This window comes from Rhinatrema bivittatum, chromosome 3, assembly GCF_901001135.1.
Source record: "Rhinatrema bivittatum chromosome 3, aRhiBiv1.1, whole genome shotgun sequence".
Lineage (NCBI taxonomy): Eukaryota > Metazoa > Chordata > Amphibia > Gymnophiona > Rhinatrematidae > Rhinatrema > Rhinatrema bivittatum.
The window spans coordinates 176,182,207-176,206,936 of record NC_042617.1 but is presented as its reverse complement, the minus strand read 5'-3'; the positions used below and the strand labels follow the sequence as shown (position 1 = coordinate 176,206,936).

The window sequence follows — 24,730 nt, the reverse complement described above, 5'->3', positions numbered from 1 at the left end:
CCTGTGGAAGAAGGTCCAGGAATTTGTGGAGGGCCACACCCAGCCACAGCAGAAGTCCTTTGCAGCCATTGCTAGGCTGGGGCTGGAGGTGGGTAGACATGGAGTCCGGTCTACCTATGATGTGTTTTTATTTTTTTTGAACCGCAGCCCGCCTATCCACCGGAGGCGTTGGTGCCAGAAGGCTGGCTTGGCTCCGGGCTTCCGGTGTCTCTGGCCAGAGGTTCAGGACAGGCTTGCGGGCCTCCCTTGTACAGGTGAGAACCTGTTTGGGGATAAGGTGAAAGAGGTCATGACGCAGCTGAAAGATCAGCATGATACTCTTCAGCCACTCTCTGCCAGTCCCTCTGAAGGCCCTTCCGCCGCCGGAAGTCCTCCAGGCTGGGCTCTCGCAAGCCCTTCTTTTTGTAATTTAAAGATTTATTAACAGTGGCAGATATACAAACCAAAAAATAGATTACCAATGATACATTCCAATCAATTGCAGAAAACAGAGCACATTAACAGAAAGATCGAGTTACACCCGAAAAATCAAATACATATGCAAGTGATATGTACATTACAAATCCCACTGTGATTTTCTCCCCTAGACCCCCCCCCCCCTCCCCCCATCTTCATAGGTACGTTAAAGTGAGAAGTTTGTGTGGCATAAGAAAACCTCAAACAGCCACCCAAGCAGTCCCCGAAAGAAAAGGAGAATACTCTACATATACAACCACCGAACACATCAGGGAGAATCATTAGATAAAGAGGCTTTCCATCCTATATATGTCTGCCAGGTTTTGTCAAATTTATGCATACTTTTATGTCGGAAAGCTGTAATTTTTGACAATAAATATATTTTGTCTACTTGTTGTTGAATCTCTGCTTTTGTGGGTACTCTGGGATCCTTCCATACCCTGGCTATGATCAACCGTGTGGCCAGGAAAACATAATGGGCCAACCGATTGTGTGCATCAGGGAGGCCCGTAACTTTAAGCCCTAGTAATGCCTGAGCGGGGCCTACAACCGGGAAACCCGGCAACATCTCCCCCAACCATTGGCGAATAGCCAGCCATAAGGTCTGTAAAACAGGACAGTCCCACCACATATGAAGAAAAGAGCCCACTGACCCGCAACGCCTCCAGCAGGTCTCTGGAATCCGAGGCATGAATTTATGCAACCGCTGAGGATACATATACCATCGGTACATAATCTTATAAACATTTTCAATCAGGGAAGTAGCAATATACCCTTTCCCACGGCTTTGAAATATCATTTTCCACTGCTGATTAGAGATATCCATCCCCAAGTCCCGTTCCCATGCAAGTTGAAAGCTCGATTTTGTCCCAACCTCCCTCGCCAGGAATTGATAAATTCCTGACAACAACTGACTAGAGGCGTCAGCTTTCATACATAATTTTTCAAAAGAGGATTGACCGAGCGCCAGATGTGAACCAAGCTGAGTAGTTCTCGCAAAATGAGCGAGTTGCAAATAGGGGAAATATGCTGAATCGGGTAAGTGATACTGACGCTGCAAATCGGGAAAGGATTTAATCCCAATCGAGCCCCAGATATGACCCCATTCCAAAATCCCCTTCTCTTTCCACAAGAGGAAGGCCGGATTATCCTGTCCAGGGCGAAAGTTTTTATGGCCATAAAGACTGGAACTAGTATGGTACTCTCTCCGCTCGACAAGACGGTCACCATGCAGATGCCATAACGAGAGAGTATCCAGAATAGAAGGAGATAATGTAGTCCCCGGATCCACTATCCATGTCCTCCTAGGCTGCCAAAGGAGAGACCGCAGAGGAATATCCCCAAGCAATTCCTGATTAATTTGTATCCATTGTTTAGGATTCCTCCGCTTATGCCGGTCAACCACTTTTTTGAAATGAGCTGCCCAATAATATCGAGCAATATCCGGAACACCGAGCCCACCCATCACCTTGGTCCGAAAGAGGACGCTCCGGGCAACCCTCGGCCTTCGTCCAGCCCAAATGAAATTCATACATTTCCGTTGCCAGAGTTTAAGTTGGGGGGCAGGGACAGGTATGGGGAGAGTTTGAAAAAGATACAGTAATTTTGGTAGCAAGGACATCTTAAACACCGCCATCCGCCCCATCCAGGAGATGTGGTATCTGCTCCACTCTTCCATTTCCCCTACTAATTTTTTCCATAAAGACCCATAATTAAGAGGGAAGAGATCTGAGGACGCGCTCAATTGCACTCCTAAGTACTTGATATGAGAAGAGGCCCATCTAAAGGGAAACAAGCCCTTCAAATGTGCTACGCTTGGTGAGGTGAGGTTAATGTTCAAAATCTCCGACTTCTCCCAATTAACCCTAAAACCCGATACCCTACTAAAGGCATCCATCTCCGAAATCAGCTGTGTAAGGGAGAGTGCAGGTCTAGTGAGGGTAAGTAAGATATCGTAAGCATAGAGGGAAATCTTAGACGAGATCCCTCCCATCGTTAGCCCCTGTATATTCTCCTGTCCTCTAATTTTAATGGCAAAAGGCTCTAAAAACAATGCAAAAAGCAAAGGAGAGAGCGGACAGCCCTGCCTGGTTCCCCCTCCAACGGTAAAATTGGAAGAGTAACCACCATTGATCCGCAAGCAAGCCTGGGGATCCTTATATAATTGCCGTAGCCACTGTAAAAAAGAGGTACCAAAACCCATTCCCTCCAATGTGCGAAACAGATATGGCCAGTGAACCATATCGAACGCCTTTTCGGCGTCTATGGAAAGAGCTATGGTGGGAACCCTATTTCGCTTGGCAAACCAAATGCTATCAAAAATCTTGTGGACATTATCTGCCATTGTCCTCCCCGGGATAAACCCCGACTGGTCCGGGTGAACAAGCTGTGAAATAAAGCAATTTAACCGTGTGGCTAGAATTTTTGCCAAGAGCTTCACATCGATATTAAGTAAAGAGATAGGTCGATATGAACCACAAAGGGAGGGATCTCTCCCAGGCTTCAACAATAGGGTGATCCCGGCCGTATTAGTCTGGGGGGATAAAGCGGAGCCCACTCTCAGAGAATTAAAAAAAGTGAGAAGAATGGGAGCCAGGCTCGTGGCAAATTGCTTATAAAATCGAGGCGTAAAGCCGTCTAACCCGGGGGATTTATCCGCTTTAAGGGTTTTGATGGCTTCCGTGACTTCCAATAAAGTAATTTCTTTATCCAGAAATTGCCGCTGGACTGCTGTGAGTTCTGGTAGAGAAACATCTGCTAAATACTGAGAGATATCCTCCCCCGAAGCCTGGGAGTCCATACTGTATAATTGAGCATAAAATTGAAGGAATCTCTGCCTAATCGTGGTGTTGTCAGTCAACAAGACTCCATCCGCTCCCTTAATTTTTTGTATAGTGGCTTGGGCTTGCTTACGTTTCAGCGTTTGAGCTAAATACTTCCCGGCTTTATTCCCCCCCTCAAAGAACCGCTGTTGAGCCAAAGTTAACTGATGAGCAATCCTGGCTGAATCCAATTGCGCTATTTGATCTTTGGTCGTTTGGATTGCCTGTGAAACCTTAAGATCAGTAGGGTCTCCCATATTTATTTATTTATTTTATTTATTTAAATTTCTTATATACCGGCATTCGCGATGGGAGTCGCATCATGCCGGTTTACAAATAACAAGGTGTGACAACAGAATAAATACTTAATAACTTAAAAACATTAACATGTGATAGAAGAATAAGGTAGCAGTTACAATAAAACAGGGATAAAATGCAACTTGGAATGAAGAGAAGGCAAAAGAGAGATTAACACTGAGATAACAAAAGAATGACCAAGGTAAATAAAACCAAGGTAAATAAACCTGCCTCATTAAAAAAAAAAAAAAAAAAAAAAAAATAAATGAGAATGCTCTAAATCCTTAAGCTGCAGTAACAACCCCTGACGTTCCCCCTCAGTTTGTTTTTTAACAAATGCGGCTCGGGAAATAAATGAGCCACGTAGTACACATTTTAGACACTCCCAAAGAACCCCTGGATCCATCCCCTCGGTATCATTGATGTGCATGTAGTCCTGAATATCCCTAGCAATCTGACGTTGGAACTCGCTATCTTCCAGTAGGGAATCGTTCAGCCGCCAGAATCGTTGCCCGTTATCATAATTTTTAATTTGAAGGGTGAACCAAATGGGAGAATGATCCGACCAGACGATCGGTTCGATATCCACAGCCCTTACCATGTTTACTCGCAACCTATCCACCAGAAACATATCCAGTCGAGAATAGCTACTGTGAGGGTGCGAGTAAAATGAATAGCAGCGAGATTTAGGATATCGAGAGCGCCAGATGTCAATCCCCGAAATCAGGGATTGGATACGTTTTACAGCTTTCCGAACCAAAGTGGAGTCCGCACTACGCCCCGTAGAATTATCCAGGACCGGGTTCAGGGTCGTGTTAAAGTCACCACCTAATATCACACTCCCTTCAGCTTTACTGGCGACAGTATCATACAATTGGGAGTAAAAAATTTCCTTATGAGAGGTCGGGCCATAGATTGACATAAGGGAATACAGCTCAGATCCCACCCTAATATTCAATAATAAATAGCGCTCTTGAGAGTCAGCATGAATATTCAATAACTCATATTGTAAATCCTTTTTAAAAAGGATCCCCACCCCTGCATATTTGTTATCTTTAGTGGCCGCAGCCCAGTATTGATGCGGATATTGGGCATTTTTTAATAAAGCCTCGTACCGTCTTCTAAGGTGTGTCTCCTGTAGATAGATCACATCCGCCTGTAAACGACCCATTTCCTGAAAAAGAAGCTTACGCTTCCGCCCAGAGTTTAGGCCCTTGACATTAAGAGAAACAAATTTAATGGTAGCCATGATAATTATAGGGTCTGATTGATAGTAGAGGGCCCAGTCCAAAAAGCAGACAATAGCATTTCACCCTTAAGCGAAGGAAACTAAGGCAGACATAAAAAACAGTATGCCCACGAGTCCCCAGTATGAAACCACCATGATACCTATGAAGAGATTGAAACCCCACCTCCCTCCCCCACCCCCTTTGAACCTCCTGGGAAGGATACAATCGTTCCCAGCAACTATTGGAGGAAAACCCCATCCGGAAGCAAGGATGAAGCCTCCCACCCCTTAGACATCAAAAAATTACTATTGCTATCGCGGCTAAGTAACATGATCAGATAGAAATAAGCAAAAATAGAAAATCCAAACAACTGGTATAACCACTGCACGGCATGCTGCAGCCAAGGAAGTGACGCCACAAAAACGTCCACCACCAGCCATAACTATGGCAAGTAACCTAAAAAAGAGAAAGGTTAGTTATAGAGTCACAAAAGTCATGGCGGCACATCTTCCACGCGGACGTCACTAGGGTTTCTTCTCAGGCGTTTGCCCCCCTTAGGAACCCGCTGCCATCTAGGGGGTTCTGTGTGTCGACCCTTAGGAACCTTGGGGTCCGAAGTAGGGACCTCCACCGTCATGCCTGCCGCCACTTGTACTCCATCCTCAAAAGTATGAGCTTTGATTGACTTCCCCTCCACCTGGAACCAAATGCCAAAGGGGAATAGCCATCTGTACCGTACTTTCGCCGCAGTGAGGGCCATAGTAATTGGTTTAAAAGCGAACCGCTTCCGCAAGGTAGTGGCAGCCAGGTCCGCATACACTGCAATATCGTGACCTTCCCACCACCAAAAGTGCTGCTTGCGTGCTACAGAGGCAAGTTTGTCCTTATATTGGAATGAGTGGAAGCAGACTATTATGTCTCTGGGGGTATTGCCCACCCTAGGCCCCAGCGACCTGTGGGCTCTCTCAATCTGATCGCTATGAGTGGACTCCCCACCGTCCTTTGCCTGCTCCCCCAAAATCATAGCACAGATCCGCTGAATTACCGAAGCACAGTCCTGGTTAGCCTCACCCTCCGGCACCCCTTTAAAGCGCAAGTTACAGCGTCGGTTTCTATTTTCGATGTCCTCGAGCTTGTCAGCTAGCTCAGTCTGTCGGGCCTGCAGGGTGGAGAGATCTTTCTGTTGCGCGGTCCAGCGCTCATCATGGTCGTCTAAGCGCGCGTCCGTCTCCGCCAGCTGTCGCGCCATAGTAGCATGCTCCTCTTTTATCTCCTGCAAAGTGTTAGCAATTTCAGCTTGGAAAGATTTTATATCCGTGCGGAGCTCTGTGAACCACGAGCGCATTTCCGCGCGAAGCGAAGAATCCTCGTGGGGGCTAGGCGTTGCGCTCTCCGGCTCCTCCATCTGCCGTTGTCCCATGTCCGCCGCCATTTTGGGCGCCGCGAGCACCGCAGCTTCTCCTAGCTTATTGTAAGAAAAGTGATGTAAATCAGGGGGAGATTTTTTCGCCGCCATGAAGCCCCCACTTTCCGCTACCGAATGTGTGCAGTGGGTAGCATAAACGCAAAAGATGCACCGAAAAACACCGACGGGTGAGGAGCTCCCCTCTCAAGCGTCCAGCATGGGAAGTGACGTCACTTCCTCCTCGCAAGCCCTTCTACCGGCCGAGGAGATACTTTCCTCCAGCTGCCCGTGCCCATCCACCTCTGTCCAGCCCTAGAGGTCGTGGCCAGCAGTAATGAGTTCTGAGGGCCCAACCAGCCCCCCAACAGGCCCCGTCCGCCAGCTTTTGACTGGCGGCAAAGGGGCACGAGTCAGAGGCCAGGTCCCCTGGCTGTCGATCCCCCAGTCGGTGGCAGGCTTCTTTGCTTCGCCCACCGCTGGGAAGTGATCACTTCGGACTGTTGGGTCCTCTCCATTGACTGCCAGGGCTACCACCTGAATTTCAGCAGGCTCCCGGAGACCGCTTCCTCATGTCCATCGTGGGGTTCGCCCGCCCATCAGGTCATCCTTCAATCGGAATTTTCTGCCCTCCTAGTGGCGGATGCAGTAGATCCAGTTCCCTATCCTTGACCTCAGGGCGTTAAACTGATTTCTCGTAGGAGAAAAATTCAAGATGGTCTCTCTGAGCACGCTGATCCCACTCCTCCGACGAGGAGACTGGCTCTGCTCCCTTGACTTAAAGGAGGCTTATGCCCAGATTGCAATTGTCCCCAACCACAAGAAGTATCTCCGCTTTCTGGTGGGGACAGCACATTTTCAGTCCCACACATCTTCACGAAATGTTTGGTGGATGCCTAACTCAGGTGTCGCTCGATCCATATCTTTCCGTACTTGGACGATTGGCTGATCCGGAGTGATTTCCACTCCGGGGCCCTAAATGCTCTGGCCTTGTCGGTTCAGACCTTAGTCATTGGGATTAGTTTTCAACTTCCCCAAGTCACATCTCACTCAGTCTCCGCGGCTAGACTTTATCGGCGCCAGGTTGAATATGGCACAAAGGCTTTCCTGCCTAAGGATCGAGCGGTTGCCCTCTCCTCGCTGCTCCTCATTCGCAGCAGAAAGAGGGTGCCAACCCGTCTGCTGCTGTGCCTGCTGGGCCATATGTTGGCCTCGGTTCACGTGACCCCTTGGTCCGCCTCCGCATGAGGGACCCCCAGTAGATCTTGTGGTCCCATTGGCAACAGGCATCCCAGAATCTGGAAGCGCCGGTGACGGTCACGGACCTTCTTCGCCTCTCCCTCACCTGGTGGGAAGCCCTGCCTAATCTGGAATCTGGGCTCCCATTTCAGCCTGCGCCATCCCAGATGACCCTCACCATCGATGCCTCACCTCAGGGGTGGGGGGCCCACACGGACGGTCTGCATACCCAGGGCCTTTGGACTGTGGCCGAGACCCACTGCCAGATAAACGTCCTGGAGCTGCGGGCAATCCGGTACACCTTGTGGGCCTTCCAGGACAGGCTGTCCTCCAAGGTCATCCTTATCAGAACGGACAGCCAGGTGGCAATGAGATACATCAACAAGCCGGGCAGTACAGGGTCTTTCCCCCTCTGCCAGAAAGCGATACAGGTCGGGGATTGGGCCCTCTCCAGAGGGATGTATCTATGGGCCACCTACCTGCCGGGCCACCTGAACACACTGGCGGACTGCCTCAGCCGGTCCTTTCAGCCACACGAGTGGTCCCTGAACCCAGCGGTAACAGCCGACTTAATCCATCGCTGGAGCACACCGGACATGGACCTGTTTGCCTCTCCCCACAATCACAAGGTGAGCATGTTTTGCTCCCTGATTCTGGGAAAGGACCATCTGGCCTGCGACACATTCTCCCTTTACTGGGGATGCGTACCCCCCTATTCCACTCCTCTCAAGGACTCTGAGGAAACTGCAAGAGGACGGGGGGACCATGATCCTGGTGGCACTCTCCTGGCCAAGGCAGGTGTGGTTTCCTCTGCTCCAGGACCTATCCATAAGCGCACTGCTTCTGCTGGGGATGGCCCCCGACTTATCGCAGAACCAGGGCACCCTGCGCCCCCCCCGAACCTCCGGGCCCTGGTCCTCGCAGCATGGATGATGAGCGCATGATCCTCCAGCCCTTACAGCTCTCGGATGGTGTCACCAGGGTCTTGATTGAATCCCAGAAACCTTCCACCCGGAAATCTTACAACTTGAAGTGGAAGCATTTCTCCACCTGGTGCGGCAGCCACGGACTGGACCCCTTCTCCTGTCCGCTTCCCCACCTGCTGGATTATCTTTGGCACCTGTTCGAGTCTGGCCTCCAAACCAGCTCGGTTAGAGAACACCTCAGCGTCCTCGGTGCCTACCACCTGGGTGTCGCCAGGGCTTCCATTTCAATGCAGCCACTGGTTGGGCGTTTCATGCTGAGGATTTGGGTTAATTACTGCTTTAAGAAAACTGCCCCATGTTGACTAGTAACTGGAATAAAAAGGCCTGAAGAGAAAAAAAATGTAATTGTCAGCCCAGAGACAGAACAACTAATGCTGAGAAGGGCATGAGAGTGCAGAGTGAATTCCTGATAAGAAAGGTGCCAAGAAAGCTACAAGAACAAAAGAACTACTGAGTAAGCATAATATATGATGTCTGAGAGGCACATGAAGGAAAGTTACCAGCAAACGTAAGGGATGAGTGGGGGGGAAGAATATGCGAGCCATGTTTAACAGTGTATAAAAGACTAATGCAAATTTAAAACGATGAGTAAACTGGCAGTGCATTCGTAAGCTGGGCTCCGTTTACTTAAGGAAACACAAATCTTGATTTCCTTATAGTTTCCTCTATTTTAACTTTGTATGCATGCATGAAATAAACAATCCTGCTAGCTCTTATAGATCACTAATCTACTTAATAAATGTTATGTTTTGAAACTGAAAGACTGTTTTGTCCTCTCTGGGGAGGAAACCAGGCGGGGTAAGTTTTAAGGTTTTAACAATGAGGAGCCTAGTTCAACTGAAGCCCCCGCTTCGCCCACCAACAACCCCCGTGGGATCTTAACATTGTCCTGGCAAGGCTCATGCGGCTTACGTTCAAGTCTCTTAAATCCTGTGATCTGATGTTCCTCACCTAGAAAGTTGTTTCTGATGGCAGTTGCTTCCGCTCGCAGGGTCAGTGAGATCCAGGCCCTGGTTATGTATGCATCCTACACGTAATTATTTTATGATCATGTAGTGCTGCGCACACATCCAAAGTTTCTGCCAAAGGTGATGACTGCTTTCCACATCAACCAGTCAATCATCCTTCCCATGTTCTTTCCACGGCCTCATTCTCACCCGGGGGAACGTGCTCTCCACACCCTGGACTGCAAGCGGGCGCGCGCTTTCTACTTGGACCGTACAGCGAGCCATAGAGAGTCCAGCCAGCTCTTTGTGTTTTTGACACAATAGGCTGAGAGAAGCAGTGGGGAAGCAGACCCTAGCCAACTAGCTAGCGGATTACATTGCCTTCTGCTACGAGCAGGCAGGCCTCCAGCTGGCTGGCTTACTCTGTGCGGGCTATGGCGGCGTAAGTGTCCCAACTGCGTGCGGTTCCTGTTGCCGAAATCTGCAGGGCCGCGACCTGGAGTTCTCTTCACACATTCGTGGCTCACTACTGTCGTGACAGGGATAGTCGCCAGGACAGCACTTTTGGCCAGTCTGTCCTCCGCTATCTATTCCAGTCCTGAACCCAACTGTTTTCATTGTGCTTTCTGTGGGGCCAGACTTCCCCTGTTTTTTCCCCACAGTGCCGCAGTTGTGTTGTACTCGTTGACAGAGTGTCAACAGGTACAACGGTCTGGAGCTCTGTAATCACCCACATGTGAGGACTACCAACCTGCTTGTCCTAGGAGAAAGCACAGTTGCTTACCTGTAACAGGTGTTCTCCTAGGATAGCAGGATGTTAGTCCTCAGGAATCCCGCCTGCCTCCCCCCAATGTTGGGTTCATCTTCGGTTTGTTATGTTATTTTTTCTCACTCGTATGTTTGCTATATTATGAGACTGAAGGGGGACCTCGCATGGACATGTGGATAGCAGCAGGCTGAGCATGCTCAGTCTGCCAGTCAGTTTCTAGAAACTTTGACAAAAGTTTTCCGTGCCGGGCTCCATCAGTTGATGTTGCCCATATGTGAGGACTAACATCCTGCTGTCCTAGGAGAACACCTGTTACAGGTAAGCAGCTGTGCTTTCCATTGATAAGCAGGCTGAACTGGCTATTCTCCTAGGGCAAGCAGAATGGTAGTTCTTACACATGCGTGACTTCATTGGATGGAGCCTGGCCCAGAAAACTTGTATCAAAGTTTCTGTAACTTTGACTGAACATGCCCTATTCCACGTGTGGTCCCTCTTCAGTCTTTTTTTTTTTTTCCATGGAGCTTTCGCCTGGTGTAAAGTGAGCTTGTGGCTTTTCATTAAGAAATTGCCTTTGGAAATTTTTTTTCACCATCCTTTTCAGGTTTTTCTCACAATTCCATCGAACGCAGGTCCCTCTCGGTTCCCTCTAGTTTCCCCAGTCAGGTTTTTCAGTGGTTCGGTAAGTTTAATTTCACTTCCGTCGCGCCCCCCCTTCCCCCTCCCCATGGAAGCGGTGTCTTGGTGCCCACCGGCATTGGCCACCTGCCATCCCTGTCTTTCATTTTTCCCCTGTCTTTTCATTCGTCATGGCCTCGTCCGGTTTCCATTAGTGCCCCCAGTGTCCGAGGACCGTGCCCATCATGGACCCCCTACGAGGTGTGTGTCCTCTGCCTGGGGGCATTGCACGACATCCGGGATTGCCGCATGTGCGCCCAGATGACACCTAAAGGATGTCATGCTCAGCTCGACAAGATGGAGAAACTCTTTGGGTCCAGGAAGTTCAAGGCATCGGCGGCATCTGCACTGATGGACCTGGGAGCCGCACCAATGGGCACCGAGCATTCAGCAATAGTGGGGCCATCGGTTCCATCAACGCCATCGCCTCTGTCGGTCTCTTCCAGGTCGAGGACGTCTAGTTCATCATCGTCTACCTCGGCACTGCGGAAAGACTGGACCGAGCACTGAGGGAAGCCAAGAAAGCATCAGCACCGGTCACCTTCAATGCACGGTGCTGGGCTTGGGAAGGTGCCGGCTCATGTCTTGATGCCACTGAAGCAACCTTGCGGCGAGGAGTACCCATCCTCTATCAATGCTGGGGTTCCTGGTGTCAGTCACTGATCCACCTCTGGGATCCAAGGAAGTTTGGCCACCCCTCCTGCCTCCCAATCGGTTTTGGCATCGGCAACTTTCGAAGAGGAGCTGGAGCACAGGGTCCAGGTAATAATGCAGTGGGCATGGCAGAGCATCGAACCGGCGGCACCAATGGTGATGGTACAGGTGCTTGCCCTGCTGGGACCGTTGCTGGAACGGCTTATCTGTGTGTTACCGACCCAGTTGGAGCTGATTCCTGGGAAGCCATCGATGCCCAAATAGGGCACCAATGCTTCCCCCAACCGATACGGGGGAATGAACATGTGCAAGAGTTCCTCATGTGGATGTTGCCTCATGAGAGTCCTCAGTCATATTTTGTCTGAGCACAGCATGGATGTGATCTATCTCTGTTTTTTTTTATATAAAAGAATCCTAAAAACTCCTTCATTCGATAAATATATATATAATAAATATATATTTGTTTTACTTCAGTTTTTTCTTAAGTTGCCTCATACCTCTTCAGCCCCACAATACCTATTTTCAGTGCTACTAAAAATAAAAAAATTCTTGATGACGAACTCTGGTCTTTTCTACCATGTCTGGGCAGAAGAAGAAATCAACTACAGTGAGCAGTTTCAAGAGTTGTATCTGTGGGAAGATTATGTCCCTCACCAACAGCCATTAATTGTGTTATCTATGCCTCAATCTGGATCACGACCAGAACCACTATGCCTGTGGATGGGTATGCCCATGCTTGCAGAGGTCCAGGGCTCTGAGAATGAAAGAACTGCATAAATCTCTCTGGAGTTGCAGTAAGTCATCATCCTGCAGTGTAGCCTCATCTGCTCGCTGGGAAAGGAATTGAGCGGGAGCTTCTCAAAAACTCCCCCCATCCGCTCAGGCTGAAGCCATGGGGTCAAGTTCCACCAGCTGCCCTGCATCGAAGGTGAAGTGGCATCAATCATTGGAACCATTGTAGCCTGCATCAAAGAAAAATAAGCATTTTAAGTGCAGTGCATCGGTACCAGCATCAACTAGCCTGATGCAACTTCTATCAATGCCAATTGTGCACTGATGTGTTCGCACAGAGCACAGATACAGTCAGTGCTCTGATGCTATGCAAGCCTGCAGCCTCCATACATAGTCCAGCAATGCACAGTGAAAATCTCATGGCACAGCTCCGATGAACCGACAAAATATTGTCTACGTGCACCGGATTCCTTGACATGCGACTCTAAAGCTATTCAAGTCGTCTTAATATTCTACCCCATCGAAGCCATTGATGCGTCCACCTCAGACTTTGATTTATCAAACTGCTTTACCAGCACAGCTCTATATAACCCATCCTAGATCAATGGGAGGGGGAGGGGAAGGTTGCCCCTGCCGCTGCCAATACCCAGAATAAACTTACCCTCACCTAGACTAATGGCAAAGGGACTTCGCCTGGAGACTGCAGACCCAGTGACCTCTATAGTACCATTTACTTCTAACAGGCCACCTGTTCTCATGCAGGACCAGAATGTAGTAGTACAATTGCTCTCAGCTCCTGAACAGCCCTCCACAGCAAAATGTAACGTCTATCCATACAACCATATTTCCACAGGAGGCCTTGCTGATCTTTCCAACAGTACTGTCTACTGCTTTTTCTGGTCCGGTGTCAGCCATATCTGGCCAGACCTCGACAAAGAGAACATTGGCAACAGAGGCCTAATTTTTCATTCCTGTGAACGGTCCGTTACTGACTGTCCCCAGTAGTGGGAAGAATCCAACATTTTGTGGAGGAGAATCTTCAGATCAGCATGGACCTTTAGGTCCTCCAAATTGTGAAGTCTGGGTACTGGTTGCATTTCTCCCAGCCTCCATCCCTCCCATGTTGTTTGACCCTCCATCTGGATCCATCTCATTTACCACAGCTTCAACTGGAAGTTCATTCGCTTCTCCAACAAAAGCAATAGAACCAATTCCACCATATCAGCATGCCCTTGGATTCTATTCCCGATATTTCCTTATCCCCAAGAAAATGGGGGGATTGTAGCCCATTCTGACTTAAGATGCCTGAACAAATCCATACTCCTGAGAGAAATTCGAAATGAACTCTCTTAGCACAATCCTATATGCAGAAGAATAAATGTATGTGTGCCTTAGATCTGAAGGATTCATATGCTCACATATCCACCCATCCTTTTGCATTGGTGCCACTTCTGCTTCCAGGTGGATTCTTCCCTTTATCAGTACAAAATACTCCCAATTTCGTTTCTTGTCAACCTGGTGGGTCTTTATAAAATGCCTTGCAGTAGTGGTAGTTCATCTCCATCACCAGGAAATACAAATCTTCCTGTACCTGGATGATTGGCTCAACACAGCAAACTCAAGGAGTGAAGTACTACATTCTCTGAGCTCAACAATAGCTCTGTTACAACACTTAGGTTTTCTGCTCAAGAAATTAAGCATGGAGCCCATTCAGAGTCTCAAATTCATCAGAGCTTGCATAAACTCTTATACAGGAAAGAGCATTCATGCCTCCCAATCAAGCAAACATCATGACATTGGTCATCCACAACCTGCTGTTTTCTCCTCGCTCATCTGCAAGGAAAGCAAATGGTTCTTGGTTGGTTGACTGTGACCATCCATGCGGTTCCACTGACCCATCTTCACATCTGCTACCTCCGATGAGGTCTACATTCCCACTGGAATCAACTAACAATTGCTTCTGTTGTCTCCAATGCAGATGACAATGAAATTAGTTGCAGTAGTGGTTAGAACCTCTCTTCGCTTGCTTCCCTGTGAGGTAGTTCTGGCAACAGCTGCCTCAACCAAAGGATGGGGACCACATACCAGAACCCTTCGAACATAAGGCCTCTAGACTCTTCAAGAGAGCCGCTATCGACTCAGTCTTCTAGGATTGAGAGCAATTAGATATGCTCTATCAACCTTTGTGCATTTTCTTCAGGCACAGAGCACACTGATTCAGCCAGGTTTCCCTATTCTATGTTGGCAAGCAAGGAGGAATGGGATCATGGCCTCTCTGTCAAAAGGCCCTAAAAATCTGACATTGGGCAGAAACAAATTGAGCTACTCTTCAGGCCACTTATCTGCCAGGCATATCCAAACCACTGACAGATTGACTCAATGTTTCAAGTACATGAGTGGCCTCTACAGCAGTCAGTGGCCAATGGACTCTTCAGTTTGTGGTCTGCTGTCAGTGGACCTGTTCACATAACAGCATACAGAAAACTAATTCAGTTTTGTTTAATTCTTACAAGTAGATCACAGGTTAGTTTAAGATGCTTTCCTCCTCAACTGGGGACCGAGCCTTATATATGCTTTTCCACTGTTACCACTTATCGCCAGAATAGTGCAGAAAGTTATTTAGGATTGCACTCGTCTAATCCTTATTACCCCAGTGTGGCCAGGCAGATATGGTATGCATATCTCACACAGCTTTCCAACAGTCCTCCCCATACATCTAGGAACAGACCCTGCACTGTTGACGCAGGAAGACAGGACATTGTACCATTCCAACCTTTCAGGCCTCAGCTTCACAATTTGGATGTTGAGTGCTTAGGGATTGAGGATCTTGGTTTACCTACAGAACTTGTGGACATGCTTGTCTCCTCTAGGAAACCTTCCACTAGAAGGAATTATGCCTTCAAATGATACAGGTACTCCAAATGGTGACAACAAAATGTTTTAGACCCCTTTTCCTGCAAGCCTAAGCATCTGCTGAAATATTTGATCCACCTTTCTGACTCAGGCCTCTCTATCTTTTTCTTTTTGTACGGGTGCACTTTAGCACTATAGCGGTTTACCATACTCAAGTGGACAGTAAACTGATCTCTACCTCTCTGTTGATTGTGATATCTTGTTTCATGAAAGGCCTATGACGTCAAACGCCTGGTACAAAAACCACCTGTTCCGTGAGACTTGAATGTAGTCCTTTCCCAACTAATGAAGCCTTCTTTTGGAGTCAGCTTTTCTAAAATACTTGACATGGAAGATGGTGTTCCTCATTGCAGCGACTTTAGCTAGAAGTGTCTGTGAACTCCAAGCTCTTGTCCACTATCCTTCATACATGCAGTTCGTCTACTACAAGGTTCTCTGTATTTGCCTGAAATTTCTCCCAAAGGCCATCTCAGCTTTTCATATCTGTCAATCCATCATATTAGCTACCTTCTTTCCTGGGCCCCACATGCATGAGAACAAAAAAAAAGCCCTACATACTCTGGAGTGCAGAAGGTTTTTAGCTTATAACAAGAAATGAACTCCGCCACATTGGGAAAAACTCCTATAAAACCCCAAACTACTAGAAGTAGTAGTTTCCAAGCATATCTTGTCTAACTGGCTGGCTGAGTGCATTTATCACTGCTATATATTAGCAGGATTGCAAATTACAAACTCTGTGAAGGCTCATGAAAATGATAGCCATGACTGCTTCTGTTGCATATCTTTGAGAAGTACTTATTGAAGATATCTGCAAAGTTGCAACTTAGTCTTTTGTTTGTGCCCTTACATCCCACTACTGTCTTGAAAACATTTCAAAGACTGACAGTAAATTTGGACAAGCAGTTTTGCAAAGTCTTATCTTGCAGTAGTCCAATGTCCACAGTGAGGCCCGGGTTGCTTACTAAGTAAATGCTCCACTGCAACTCTCAGCTTGGGATTCCCCACATGCATTTATTTAATAATATGTAATGGCTAATTCAGCTTTCTTATTGATAGGAAAAACAAGCTTGCTTACCTTAGCAGGAAGAATTAGCAATGGAATACCCACCCGCCTCCCTGGAGTGTTGACTACAGAGCTAGATTAGCTCTGGAATGTACTGAGGAGACTAACAAGGCAATACTCGTGTGGGAACTTCCGCACATGTTCAGTAGCAATCAAGACTCTACCAGCTTGGAGAGATAAGACCGTTCGGTGCCATCAGATGTCACCCACAAGTAATAGCTATTTCATCCTGCTACCTACAGAAAAGCAAATGTTGCTTACCTGTAACAGGTGTTCTCACAGGACAGCAGGATGTTAGTCCTCACATATGGGTGACATCACAGGATGGAGCCCAATCACGGAACATTTTTGTCAAAGTTTCCAGAACTTTGACTGGCCCCTACTGGGCATGCCCAGCATGGCACTAACCCTACAGCAGCAGGGGTTCCCCCATCAGTCTTGTTTGAAAGCTACAGGCAGTACCAAAAAATAAAATATAAAAAGTTACGAACCCAACACCGCGGGGCAGCGGGCGGGTTTCGTGAGGACTAACATCCTGCTGTCCTGTGAGAACACCTGTTACAGGTAAGCAACATTTGCTTTCTCTCAGGACAAGCAGGATGGTAGTCCTCACATATGGGTGAGTACCGAGCTGAGGATGTCCGAACATGCACCAAATGTACCCAAAGGCGTGCAACAGGCACAACAACTGGGGTGGAATTTGGTAGAGGGCATCCTGAACCCCACCGGGCAGGCGGAAGGGTGTTGGTACTTCACGTTGTAAACAGGTTACGAAGGACAGACTGACCGAAGATGGAATCTTGACTTCTGGCTTTGTCCAAGCAGTAGTGGGCTGCAAAGGTGTAGAGAGAACTCCAGGTGGCAGCCCTGCACATGTCAGGAAGCGGCACTGATCATAGGTGTGCTATTGAAGTCGCCATGGCCCTCACAGAATGTGCTTTAACACGGTCTTGAAATGGAATGTCTGCTTGCTGATAGCAAAAGGATATGCAGTCGCCAACCAGGAGGAGAGAGTCTGCTTACCCACAGGCTGCTCTAATTTGTTAGGGTGGAAAGAGACAACACTTGAGTGCTTTTCCTGCGGGCAGCTGTACAGTCTAAATAAAATGCTAGAGCCCGTTTACAGACAAGGGTATGCAGAGTCTGCTCTCCCGGATTGGAATGGGGCCTGGGAAAAAAGGTAGGTAGTATGATGGATTGATTGAGGTGAAAATCTGAGACTACCATAGGTAAGAATTTAGGGTGAGTGCGGAGTACCGACTGGTCTTGCAGAAGTTTAGTGTAAGGCGGATAGGTAACTAGGGCCTGTAATTCACTAAATCTGCGAGCTGAAGTGATTGCCAAAAGGAAAATCACTTTCCATGTGGTGAAGAGGCTCGAATGGTGGTTTCATGAGCCGACCCACAACCAGATTAAGGTCCCAAGAAGGGGCCGGAGGACACGTGGAGGCTTGAGGTGAAGCAAGCCCTTCAAGAAACGTGTTACAAGGGGTTGTACTGATATAGGAACATCCCTGAAACCTTTATGGAAGGCGGCTACCGCACTGACATGCATTCTGATGGAAGAAGTCTTTAGACCTGACTGTGATAAATGCCAGAGATAGGCCAAAAACTTCGTGATGGGACAGGAAAAGGGGGTCAAGGGACTGAGAAGAGCACCATGACATGAACCTTTTCCATTTGTAAGAGTAAGCTTTTCTCGTGGAAGGCTTCCGTGAAGCAAGAAATGGGAAACCGGTTCAGAAAGGTTAAGTGGCTGAAGGATTAACCTTTCAACATCCATACCGTCAGGTACAAGGCGTGAAGATTGGGATGGCGGATGCACCCGTCGTTTTGAGTGATCAGAAGCAGGCCCGTCCCTAAGGGAATGCGCCTGCGAATGGAGAGATCCTGCAGTATTGGAAACCACACTTGGCGTGGCCAGTGAGGTGCTATCAGGATCATAGTTCCCTTGTCCTGACGTAACTTCACGAGAGTCTTCGAGAGAAGAGGAAGTGGTGGGAATGCATAGAGCAGACCGGTTGTCTACGAGAGGGAGAATGCGTCTCTGGGTTGAGAGTGTTTGCTGCGAATGAGAGAGCAGAAGTTCTCTACTTTGCGGTTTTGAGGAGATGCAACGAGGTCTATCTGAGGATATACCCATTGTTGGAAGATGGAGTTCGCTACTGAGGGGTTGAGAGACCACTCGTGCGGTTGAAAGATGCGACTCAGCTTGTCTGCCAACACATTGTCCACTCCCGGCAACCAGGTGGTCCTGAGGCACATCGAATGGGAGAAAGCTTCCGCCCATATCTGTGCAGCTGCCTGACACAGAAGGAAGGAGCCCGTGCCTCCCTGTTTGTTGATGTACCACATGGCCACCTGGTTGTCCGTCTGGATCAGGATAACTTGAGAGCATATGTTATTGCTTGAAGCTCCAGGAAATTTATTTGGTGTTTGGCTTCCTCTGGAGACCGAGATCCTTGTGTCTGCAGATTGGTCACATGGGCTCCCCAGCCGAGGTTGGAAGCATTGGTGGTGAGAGTTATTTGAGGGTCTGGAGCCTGAAAGGGCAAGCCATAGAGGAGATTGGTCTGATGCCTCCACCAGGCAAGAGACTGACTGAGTGAGACGGTTACGTGGAACATGGTTGACAGGGGCTGAACGCTTTGAGTCCATTGTGAGCGTAGAGTCCACTGCATGACTTTCATGGCCAATCGTGCCATTGGTGTGACTTGCACTGAGGACGCCATGTATCCCAGAAGGATGAGAAAGTGACAAGCAGTCATGGATTGCTGAGATTGAAGCTGGTGTGCAAGAGACACGAGAAGGAGCACTCGCTGTCGAGGCAGAAAAGCCTTTGCCTGCAAGGTGTCCAAGTCTGCCCCAATGAACGACAAGGTTTGAGATGGGACTAAGTAGGATTTGTCGTAGTTGACGAGAAATCCTAATGAAATTAGAGTGTGTAAGGTTAGATTGAGGGACGACAGAGCAGCTTGCTGAGTGGGAGCCCTGATTAACCAATCGTCCAGGTAGGGGTAGACATGAACACCTTGAGTCCTGAGGAAGGCTGCAACTACTACGAGGCATTTTGTGAAGACTCGTGGCGCAGATGCTAGGCCGAATGGAAGCACTCGGTATTGATAGTGCTTGGGGCCTACTAGAAACCGCAGGTATTTGTGATTGAGATGGAGTTATCGCAATATGAGTGTATGCATCCTGGAGGTCCAGAGAGCAGAGCCAGTCGCCTCTTTGTAGAAGAGGAAGAAGCGAGCCTAAGGTTACCATCTTGAACTTCTCTCGCTGGAGGTACTTGTTGAGGGCCCATAAGTCCAGGATAGGACGAATGCCTCCCGATATTTTTGGGGATTAGAAAGTACTGGGAATAGAACCCTAGGCCGTGCTGAGAGTAGGGTACGGGTTCTATTGCCTTGGACTGGAGAAGGAGGGATACTTCTTGATCCAGAAGGATGGAGTGATCGGATGTTCTCCAAATTGGTAGAGGTGGGGAGTCTGGTGGCACTGAGAGAAAGTTCAGATAGTAACCCTGAGCAATTATTGCCAATACCCATTGGTCTGAGGTGATTGAGTGCCATATGTTGTGGAAGTGGCACAATCGACCTCCTACCGGTATGTGAGGCAGTGGAATCTGGATGCTGCTCTCTATGTGGAAGTCAAAAACCTGAAGCAGGCCCTGTTGAGGAGCTGCTTGTGGCTTTTGTTTATGTGTTGACGAGACTGTGCTTTTTGAAAAGGTCTCATGGCACGGGATCTGGTTGGTGGCGGGTAGGACTTCTTCAGGCGGAATAATGACTTTCTAGAGCCCTTTCTGAAGGGCTGTTTAGAAGAATAGTCACAAGGCATCAGAGAGAGCTGTCTTAGGGTCTCATGATGGTCCTTAAGTTCCGCCACCGTTCACTGAATCTGTTCGCCAAACAGATTGTCCCCCACACAAGGCAGGTCGGATAGCCTGTCTTGTAGTTCAGGGCGAAGGTCGCAAGACTTGAGCCAGGCCCATCTTCTTGCCGAAATAGTGGCTGCAGATACCCTAGTGGCAGTGTCAAAGATATAAGATGATCTGATCTCATGCTTGCCTGCCTCAAAACCCTTGTTTACTAGGGTTTGAAGCTGATCTTGGAATTGTTGAAGCAGGGTATCTGTCAAATCTTGTATCTGCTTAAAAATGACCCTATTATATTGGGTCATATAGAGCTGATAGGCAGCAATCCGGGAGATGAGCATTGAGCCTTGGAATACCCGGCGGCCAATGGCATCTAAAAACTTCTGATCCTTGCCCGGGGGAAAAGAGGTATGAGTCTTTGATCTCTTTGCTGATCTCTTTGCAGATTCAACAACTACAGATTGGTGATCCAATTGAGTTTTCTGAAAGCCTGGAGCTGACTGCACCAAATAAGTAGTGTCAGCCTTTCTGTGCAATGGAGCAAGGATGTTCCTGGTTCTTCTTGAGGAGGTCCAGAATAACCTGGTGGATAGGGATGGAGGTTATTTCCTTGGGAGCATCCAGGAATTGGAGCAACTCCATCATCTGATGTTTGTCATCCTGTTCAGTCTGTAATTGGAAGGGAACCAATTCAGATATTTCCTTCACAAAATTTATAAAGGAGAGGTCCTCTGGAGGAGAACGCTTCCTACTTTCAGTGGGTGAAGGTAAATCATCGGTGTCTGGCGAGGAATCTTCAGTCCAGGTATCATAAGGATCAGCACCTGTCCCTCTAGGAACTAGAGGGGGGACAGGGTGGTGGGATACCTGAAGATCCTGGTCTAGGCTCCGAAGGAATGGGAGGAATTATCGGAGGCACCGATGAGGGCATCGATGGATGGCTCGGTGGCGCCGGACGTATCAGCACAAATGGCTTCCGCATCCCTCCATCCCTCTGGATGGAGGGATGCGGAACGGTGTTTCTCCTCCCGATGACAGAGTAAGTGGTCCATCGGTGGAAAAGCAGCAATGAGCGCTTCCATCCTGGATAGCAGCGGTGCCAATGCTGCTGGAATCAGGTCGGTGCTCGGTTCCACAATTGATACCGGTGTCGGTGCCGGAGGAACCTGGAGTCATTGCATCGCCTTATCGATGGCCTCTTGAACCATCCGGTCCAGTTCTTCTCAGAGACCTGGAGCAAGCAGCCCCGGCTCCACAACAAAAGGAGGCAGAGGCATAGCTGGAGGGACCACAGTTAAAGGCGGAGTCGCGGCTCCTGATCCCCTGTTGGGTGAGGGTTGCGCCTCTGTGACCCGGTCGCCGAAAAGGTCGGTGCCTTTTCTGGACGGGGTTTTTTCGACAGCGGCGAGGACAATGGCGAGGCCGATTGACTTTGCTTCCTCGATGGTCAGAGACTTACGATGCCGATGGCGATGTTTCTCTCTGCGATCCCCTCTGTCCTGAGGGGGAGTAGAAGGTGTCGATGGCCGAGATGTCTTTGATGCCGGACGGTCACCGGACGGTGGTCAATACTGGCGCGAAGTTGACATTGCCAGTTCCGACGACATTGATGCAATGGACGGAGTCGGGGTTTGAGCACAGAAGAGAGGCTCTATCTTCTCCATTCTGGCCTTGCGACCTTTTAGTGTCATTAAGGCACATTTGGTGCAGGTTAGGACATCGTGCTCTCGTCCAAGACACATTACACAGACTTTAAGAGGGTCTGTGATGGGCATGGTGCGATTACATTCTGGGCACCGACGGAACCCCGACGCCATGGCCATGGAAAAAATTGAGCCGCAGTACAGTCGACGGTAATAGACAGAAAACGGGTAAAAACTTACCGGAGTACCGCGGCTTGAAAAAAGTTAGAGGGACCCCTGTGGGGCAAATAAACTTTTAGTAATTCCGTGAGGAAAATTCCTGTCAGGAATCTCTGCTGGCTGCAGAGTTAGTGCCATGCTGGGCATGCCCAGTAGGGGCCAGTCAAAGTTCTGGAAACTTTGACAGAAGTGTTCCGTGATTGGGTTCCATATGTGAGGACTACCATCCTGCTTGTCCTGTGAGAACACAGTTCACTGTAAGCACCCTTGCTTCCCTCTTCTATTACTAATTTCCCCTCTTCCAGCCTTCCTCATTTATCCTCTTTTCCTACTATCCTGCCCCTCCTGACTGAGATCTCCATTTCTTTCCTCTAAGATCCCTGTCTCCCTTCCCAGCACCAATGACTAAGATGCCATCAGCCCCTCCCTCGTGGTGGGGGGAAGGACCAGATAGTCATTTTCTGACATTCTTGTGCTTTCAGTTAATTGTAATAAAATAAAAATGTACATAGTTTAATATACAAATCCTCCCCCCGGCCACCTTCTCGTGGTTGGCCTGCTTAAAGTACTTTTTTTTTTCCAAAGCTGAAATGTTTGACACCCCCTGGTCTAACCTATAACTTCACCAAGTGTGCACAACTACTTTCTGGACAATGCTTTTGGCTGAGGCAATTCTTTCACTTCATCCCTTCCTCCTTTTTTTTTTTTTTTTTTTTTTTTTTAAAGCCAGAGCAACAAGTTGAGCCCTGTGTCAGGAAATCCCAGATATATTTCCCCAGTGTGCTCCAGCTGCAGGCATTTTCTCCACCTTTTAACGAGCAGTACTTCTCTGCCCAGTCTGGAATTAACCCCTTACCCAGTCAGGTTTTTACAATATTCATAATGATATGCATGAGAGAGATTTGCATGTGATGCCTTCTCTGTTTGCAGCTATCTAATGCATATTCATTGTGAATGTCCGGAAAACCAGATAGTCAAGGGCTATTCTAGAACCACTGAGCTTCAGTAAAGCTAGTTTTGTATGTTATTGCTGTGTGATGTTTGGGCAATCATCAGGAACCATTTAAGAGCAACATATATATAACCTCTCCCACTTGATTAATTTTAGGTGTATGAACTGGTATTTAGCATTTCTGTATTTCAGATAGGCACTGGTTTGTGCAATTTTACAAATCATATTTTAAAAGAAAACCTTTTTTTTTTCCAGGTAGAGTGAGACGATCTTGTGATGTTGGAGTTGGGGGTTTTCTTTTGACGACTCTGGGATGTTGGTATGAGAGCTATTTCCTTATGTTTGTTAATGACAGAGCTGTTAAACTTGTGATACTGTGTTTTTCTGACCTAGTAGTTTCTTCATGCTGCTTTGTGCTTTCAGGTCATTTTGGACCCAAGCAATTTTTTAAATTTTATTTTATATCCCTGCCCAAATTGTGTTTAGTATAGTCATTGCAGTGATGGCCCTGAGTTTGGGGCCCCTACATCAGGGCTCATTCCAGGATCCTGAAATCATAGCCCCTGAATCCAACCACCAGGTGTCATGTTAAAGCAATGATTATGACTCCTTCCCTTTTCATCTCCTGGAGGTTGTGACCACTGCCTCCACAACATTTTCAGCCCTGGTTGACTTAAGAAGCTGAAGACCTGACTTGGGCATTGAACCAGGTAGCTTCCATGTGGCAGTGCACATCACCAACCATCAGGTCAGCTCTGTCATTTAAATATAATTTTTTTTTTTGAATATAAAGTTTTATTGGTCAAATTAAACAATTAACATACAGAAATACCATAATGAGACCAATACAATTTTCAGATAAGAATTCCCCCACGTCCCCTCTCCCTCCCCTCCCATCCCCGTCTCTTCCCAATATCACATCTCATAGATAGTAAGCAAAACAGTAACAATATGAAAGAACAACAATGCGTAACATGAACTAGGACAGTCATGAGTACAAAATCCGAGTGGTATTAGATATGAGGCACACCCCCTTGTATGTTACTGGATCCACGTCCAAAAAAACCCCCCAAAAAAACAACAATCCAAGCTCCTAGCTAGTGTCATCTGGTAAAGAGTGTCCTTGTAGCCACTTAAGAAAGGGTTCCCAGGATCGCTGAAATTTAGAGACCTTGTCCCGACGTATTGCAGTGAGGTGCTCCATACGATGACACAGATGTAGTCTATGGCTCACCGCTGTGAAAGAAGGCAGTTCAGGTAGTTTCCACGCCTTAGCAATTTCATGGCGAGCTGCAATAAGTACCTGTGTTATAAAAGCTTGCAGGAATTTGTCCACATCCGCGCAAGGCAAATTCAACAAGACCTGAAGGGGCCCCAAGATAATATCCATATCAAGCACATCCTGCAACCAGGCACACACTTTATTCCAAAAGACAGTTACTATTGGGCATGACCACCAGATATGAAGGTAGGATCCCACCTGTCCACATTGTCTCCAGCACTGAGCAGATCGCTGGGGAAACATGGCATGCAATCGGACTGGGGTAACATGCCATCTATATAAAAGTTTATAACCGTGTTCCTGAATTGCCGCAGAAATAGAGCTTTTAGCAGTGTTGTGAAATACAACAACCCAATCTTCGTCTGAGACACTGACACCCAACTCAGTCTCCCAGGCTTTAAGGTGAGGAAAAGCAAAAGGGGACCGCGCATTTAATAAAATATACAATTTGGAGATTACACGTCGGAGTTTATCAGCATGTTCACAATAGGTCTCAAATAATGATTTAGTGAGGCGTACTAAATGCGCGTCCTGTATCATTTGTAGAAAATGTCGGACTTGAGCCACTCAC

The 24,730-nt window shown here is 47.9% G+C and overlaps 1 protein-coding gene across 1 annotated transcript in view; it reads left to right on the top strand.

Annotated features, from left to right (window-relative positions):
• The window catches only part of LOC115087156 (cytochrome c oxidase assembly protein COX20, mitochondrial), an 80,126-nt gene that overhangs the window by 14,629 nt on the left and 40,767 nt on the right, over positions 1–24,730 (top strand). The window contains exon 4 of the mRNA XM_029593954.1: positions 23,133–23,196. Within this exon, the coding sequence (XP_029449814.1) occupies positions 23,133–23,196 (64 nt within the window). The remainder of the gene's footprint in view (positions 1–23,132; positions 23,197–24,730) is intronic.